The sequence below is a fragment of the Sinocyclocheilus anshuiensis genome, unplaced genomic scaffold (genome assembly GCF_001515605.1).
Source record: "Sinocyclocheilus anshuiensis isolate Anshui unplaced genomic scaffold, SAMN03320099.WGS_v1.1 scaffold912, whole genome shotgun sequence".
Classification (NCBI taxonomy): Eukaryota; Metazoa; Chordata; class Actinopteri; order Cypriniformes; family Cyprinidae; genus Sinocyclocheilus; species Sinocyclocheilus anshuiensis.
The window spans coordinates 443,535-449,421 of NW_015549618.1; the positions used below are offsets into that span (position 1 = coordinate 443,535).

Below are 5,887 nucleotides of genomic sequence, written 5' to 3' on the forward strand. Positions count from 1 at the left end.
ACAAAACTGAAGTCAAACCATTCTGTTTTTGCTTCAAATTTCTAAATTATACGACCTAATTTAGATTAAAAAACAGCTCATGTTGCATGTATGTTTTGGATCATGATTAAAATGCAGTGGTTGCCTCTAATTTTAAATGGAAAGAGCACAGACAAAGCCTTGTTTTGTTTAAATGAAGAGATTTCTTTCATTTGTGTTACTTATTTATTTGATTTGGGTTTTGTTTTAAAATTTCAATGTAGTTTTGTTATTTACATTTACATTTATATTTAAATGTTGTCATTTAGCAAATGCTTTTATCCAAGGCGACTTACAAATGAGGACAATAGAAGCAATCAAAACCAACAAAAGAGCAATAAAATGCAAATGCTATATTAGTATATCATAGGGTTATATTTCAATTTCACAAAGAAATGTGCAGCATTTTGTCCAAGCAATAATAATAGGACACATTTAATTTATAATTTGTCTTAAATCTCATTTTGTTAAAAAAAATTGTGAATCGAATCGATTCGCGAAACCAAAACCGTGAATCGAATCGAATCGTGAGTTGAGTGAATCGTTACATCCCTATTAGAGGTAGATAGTGAGTCAGATAGATGGATGCATGGACTTATAGATAGATAGATAGATTTTGTGTATATCACTGGATATCTATATCATCCAATCAGAAGCCAGAACTGGAACTACGTGTTTTATTTTACTGCATACATTGTATATTTTGGCTGTATGACCACTGGATTGATGAATGAACTAATGGCAAATCCCTCTTAGTCAAAATATGATTCATAACACCTCTATGATCACAATTTGAAGTGTTTTCTGTTGCTGTTAAGAGGAAATGTGTGTTGGGGGGCAGATGAGTGTGTGTGTGTGTGTGCGTGTGCGTGTGCGTGTGCGTGTGTTTCCTGGCTGGTGGGGAGTGGTTAAACATGATGCCTGAGTGGTGAGTCACACAGACACGGGTGGAGCATTAGAGAACTCTGGGATCGCTGACTGCAAGCCACAGCTCATGGTGTGTGTGTGTGTGTGTGTGTGTGAGAGTGAGAGAGAGAGGGTGTGCACTCATGAGTGCCAAACAAAATGTGTGTTTGTGCAGCAAACACTGGGTGGAGGAGGATGGCGAAGCTTATCACAGATATGCATTTTACCTCTCATTTAGCACACAGAAAACCTCATGACGTGGTTCAAGCCTCCGCAGCCAAAGGGGTTTGGCTTTGACAAGGGTGTTTGAGATAAAGCAGCTTTCATCCAGAGTAAATGTACAGTATTGAAACTGTGCTGTTATCTCGTTGTACAAACACATTCTCCACCCCCTTTTTGGCTGTGGGTGGAGGGCTCCCCCTAATGGGGCATTGTGGTACATACAAACATTTACCATGATCATTTTTCTCCACTCAGGTGACTGTTGGCTGTTAGCTGCCATCGCATCCCTGACTTTAAACGACAGGCTGCTTCACAGAGTTGTTCCTCATGGACAAAGCTTTATGGATGAGTATGCCGGCATCTTCCATTTCCAGGTGCACAGCCAACTGTTAATGAATGACAGACATGGAGAACACACATTAGCAGACACAATACAAATACAAAGTTCTTAAACTTCTGCCTTTCATTCTTTATTTTGATAATTTACTATTGTAATATTTTTTATCAACATATTAGAGCTATAAAAATGTATTTTTTTATTAAAGGAGTAGTTCACCCCAAAATAAAGATTTGTTGAAAATGTACTCACCATCAGGTCATCCAAGATGTAGATGAGTTTGTTTCTTCATTAGAACAGATTTGGAGAAATGTAGTATTAGATCACTTGCTCACCAGTGGATCCTCTGCAGTGAATGGGTGCCGTCAGAATGAGAGTCCAAACAGCTGATTAAAACTTCACAATAATCCACACAACTCCAGTCCATCAATTAACTTCTAGCGAAGTGAAAAGCTGCGTGTTTGTAAAGAAATGTATCATTAGGACATTCTAACTTCAAACCATTGCTTTCGGCTGGACTTCATCAGCTGTTTGGACTCACATTTTGACCCATTCACTGCAGTGGATTTATTGGTGAGCAAGCAATGTAATGTTAAATTTCTCCAAATATGTTCCATTGACGAAAGATAGATGACGGATGGATCCACATCTTGGATGGTCTGACGGTGAGTCATTTTTCAGCTAATTTTAGTTTTTGGGTGAACTTAATATACATATATTTTTATCACAACATTTGTTTTACTAATATGTTTTTTCCCATGTTCCGCAGTTCTGGCAGTTTGGCGAGTGGGTGGACGTTGTGATCGATGACCGTTTGCCTGTGAAGGATAAAGAGCTGATGTTTGTTCACTCAGCAGAGGGAAATGAGTTTTGGAGCGCCTTGCTGGAAAAAGCCTATGCCAAGTGAGTCTCTTCCTCTCTTTTCTCTTTTGCATATGACAGTCATAGGGTCCATAACGTGCGTATGTGCCTGTAGGCTGAATGGCTCATATGAAGCTCTGTCAGGAGGGTCCACCACTGAAGGTTTTGAGGACTTCACGGGTGGAGTGGCCGAGATGTACGAGCTGCGTACAGCTCCCAAAGACTTGCACCGCGTCATTGCCAAAGCCTTGGAGAGAGGCTCACTGTTGGGCTGCTCTATTGATGTGAGTACCCACAGCGCCTACTACAGGCCTGGAAACACAATGCAGCATTTATGGATCCATTTACTCATTTTTTTTTTGTGTGTGTAATTTGAGTGTATTTGTCTGGTAGATCACCAGTGCCTTTGATATGGAGGCTGTAACCTTTAAGAAGCTGGTGAAGGGGCATGCGTACTCCGTCACGGGTCTCAGAGAGGTCAGGATCACCTCTAAAATGTATCTTGAGCTCATTAGTTTACCATTATAACGATTTGCATCAGACCCTTGTTGTTTTAATTTTAGGTGAATTTCCGTGGCAGCAGAGAGAGGCTGATCCGCATCCGAAACCCTTGGGGGCAAGTTGAATGGACAGGGGCTTGGAGTGACAAGTGAGTCAACCAATCAGAATGCATTCAGATATACTTGCTCATACAGGACTTGCTCATAGTGTAACACTTACACTTAATTTCCAGTTCTTCTGAGTGGAATGGGATTGATCCAGCAGAGAGAGAGGAAATGAACAACCACATGGAGGATGGCGAGTTCTGGTAAATCTGTACAGAAACTGGATATTCATGGTTCTCACATCTTTAACTATGCACTCTGTATTAGGGCTGAGAGTCAGTCCCAAAAAGAATCAAAGATGTTGGCAATTGAGAGTCGACTCCAAAGCTTTGGATTCCCCTGCATGAACTGAAGTGTCTATTACCTTGATTACCAAACTACTACACATCCCAGAAGAGCTGCGACTGCTAAACATGAGGATTTTTATTTATCCCAATCACTTAAAATCTTTGGTTCTGTTCACAAAAATGACTTGTTTGGATTCATTCACTGATTCAATCAGTGACTCTTTCTGTAGGTTTAATCATCATGGTTTTTTTGGGGGGGATTTTGAGTTTTGTCATCTTTTAGTCATTTATAGTGTAAAATTGTATAAGATTTGCTGGAATCAGTTCTTGGAATCAACTCCTTCAGAAGCTGAACAGCCCTACGCTATACGCTAAATTGTCATCTCTATTTCCCTTCACATCATTTTACTGATGCTCTGTTCTCTGGCCACTTCAGGATGTCATTTCAGGAGTTCAAACGTCAGTTTTCTCGTCTGGAGATCTGTAACCTCACACCAGACGCTCTGAGTGAAGATTCTCTAAATTTCTGGAACACGATTAAATTTATCGGCACCTGGAGGAGAGGAAGTACAGCAGGGGGCTGCAGGAACCACCCCAGTGAGATCAGTTCACACAATCCCAATGAAACGTATGCATCAGCTGAGACATACTGCATTACACACTTGTCTTTTTTTCGTCAGATACATTCTGGATAAACCCTCAATATAAGATCACGCTGCTGGAGGAAGATGATGATCCTGAGGATGATGAGGTTGCCTGCAGCTTCCTGGTGGCCTTGATGCAGAAGGACAGGCGACGTTACCGCAAGCAAGGGCAGGACATGCACACCATTGGCTTCGCTTTATATGAGGTTGGAGGACAAAGGCTGAGATACAACAGTCACATACTTTGATAAATATCATTATTTTCACTAATCTTGTCTTTTATTCCTGTTTTTTAGGTCCCAGAAGAGGTATGGAATCTTTTCAGTATTGAAGGAATTTAAGGTGAAGTGTGTAATTTTTTGAATGTTAAAATACTTGCTTGTAATAGGCAGAGATTTCAATTAAGCCGTTTGTTGGTTGATTTTCTCTAAATGTATAAAGACTGTCTCTGTGGTGTTTTAAAAACATTCCTCTGAGTTTTTCACCAACCCAGCATAGCAACAGTGGCTTAACCAATAGCATGAGGTTGGGGCGGAGCTCTCTGTTTGATTGACCCATGACAGACAGGGAAGTGTTCAGGAAACCTGTTCGAAAACAATACTTTTTTAAAATCTACATAGAAATTACACACTTCACCTCTAAAGTACATTCAATTTCTAATTGTTTTGAACAACCTGTGATATAGACTCATTCATTTCTTCTGTTTCTTAGTTTCGTGGTTCCCAGAGCGTTCACCTCAAGAAGGACTTTTTCTTGCGTCAGTCATCCCGCGCTCGCTCAGAAACCTTCATTAACCTGCGGGAAGTCAGCACACGACTGAAGCTGCCACCTGGCGAGTATCTCATAGTCCCTTCCACTTTTGAGCCGGGAAAAGAGGCCGATTTTGTCCTGCGAGTCTTCACTGAGAAACAGTCAGAAACTCAGTAAGTGACTGGACTGTTCAACTAAAACAACAGTGGTACAAAAATATTTCTATGTAAATATATATATATATATATATATACAGTGGTGTGAAAAAGTGTTGGCCCCCTTCCTGATTTCTTATTTTTTTGCATGTTTGTCACACTTTAATGTTTCAGATCATCAAACAAATTTAAATATTAGTCAAAGATAACACAAGTAAACACAACATGCAGTTTTTAAATGAAGGTTTTTATTATTAAGGGAAAACAAAATCCAAAACTACATGGCCCTGTGTGAAGAAGTGTTTGCCCCCCTGTTAAAACTGTGGTTTAATCACACCTGAGTTCAATTTCTCTAGCCACACACAGGCCTGATTACTGTCACACCTGTTCACAATCAAGAAATCTCTTAAATAGGACCTTCCTGACAAAGTGAAGTAGACCAAAAGATCCTCAAAAGCTAGACATCATGCCGAGATCCAAAGAAATTCAGAAACAAATGAGAAAGAAAGTAATTGAGGACTAGCTTATATGTTTTTTTTTTTAATTGTGCAGCATCACTTTAATATAAAAAGTATTTCTTTTTTTTTTTCTGTCTTTTTTTTTTTTTAGAGAAATGGATGATGAGATTTCATTTAACCTGGAAGATGAAGTAAGGACTTTTCTGTTATTTAAATAAAACACTCAAATAATCTTAGCTACCACATAGCTAGCTCTGACCTGAAAACCACCAACAAAACACACACTGCTCACATTTTCTTCTTCCACAGGAGGAGGTTTCAGAGGAGGACATGGAAGACTCTTTTAAAAAACTGTTTGCGCAGCTGTCTGGAGAGGTGTGTTACTGTTCTATCTGTGTTTTTCATTAATAACATTGTGTATTCCATTAGATTAAACTGGATCTAAACTCTCTTGTAGGACATGGAGATTTCAGTTCATGAGCTCAGGACCATTCTGAACCGAGTGGTTGGCAAACGTAAGCTCGGCTGACACTTTTAAGTGTTCATGTCTGGTCTGTGTCTGTGTACTTGAGAAATGCCTCCGCTCTTCTGTGTTCTTCAGACAGGGACTTGAAGACAGATGGGTTCAGTTTGGAGTCGTGTAG

General features: G+C 39.7%; 1 protein-coding gene across 3 annotated transcripts in view; it reads left to right on the plus strand.

Moving 5' to 3' along the window:
• LOC107659327 (calpain-1 catalytic subunit-like) overlaps positions 1–5,887 on the plus strand; it is a 17,075-nt gene that overhangs the window by 7,445 nt on the left and 3,743 nt on the right. For 2 of the 3 annotated variants that reach the window (XM_016448229.1, XM_016448230.1), the window contains 13 exons: positions 1,402–1,520; positions 2,253–2,386; positions 2,460–2,628; positions 2,738–2,821; positions 2,908–2,993; positions 3,078–3,152; positions 3,673–3,833; positions 3,917–4,086; positions 4,177–4,188; positions 4,592–4,803; positions 5,395–5,434; positions 5,553–5,618; positions 5,701–5,758. In XM_016448229.1, the coding sequence (XP_016303715.1) occupies positions 1,402–1,520; positions 2,253–2,386; positions 2,460–2,628; positions 2,738–2,821; positions 2,908–2,993; positions 3,078–3,152; positions 3,673–3,833; positions 3,917–4,086; positions 4,177–4,188; positions 4,592–4,803; positions 5,395–5,434; positions 5,553–5,618; positions 5,701–5,758 (1,386 nt within the window). The remainder of the gene's footprint in view (positions 1–1,401; positions 1,521–2,252; positions 2,387–2,459; positions 2,629–2,737; positions 2,822–2,907; positions 2,994–3,077; positions 3,153–3,672; positions 3,834–3,916; positions 4,087–4,176; positions 4,189–4,591; positions 4,804–5,394; positions 5,435–5,552; positions 5,619–5,700; positions 5,759–5,887) is intronic. The other variant, XM_016448231.1, reaches the window with a different exon arrangement.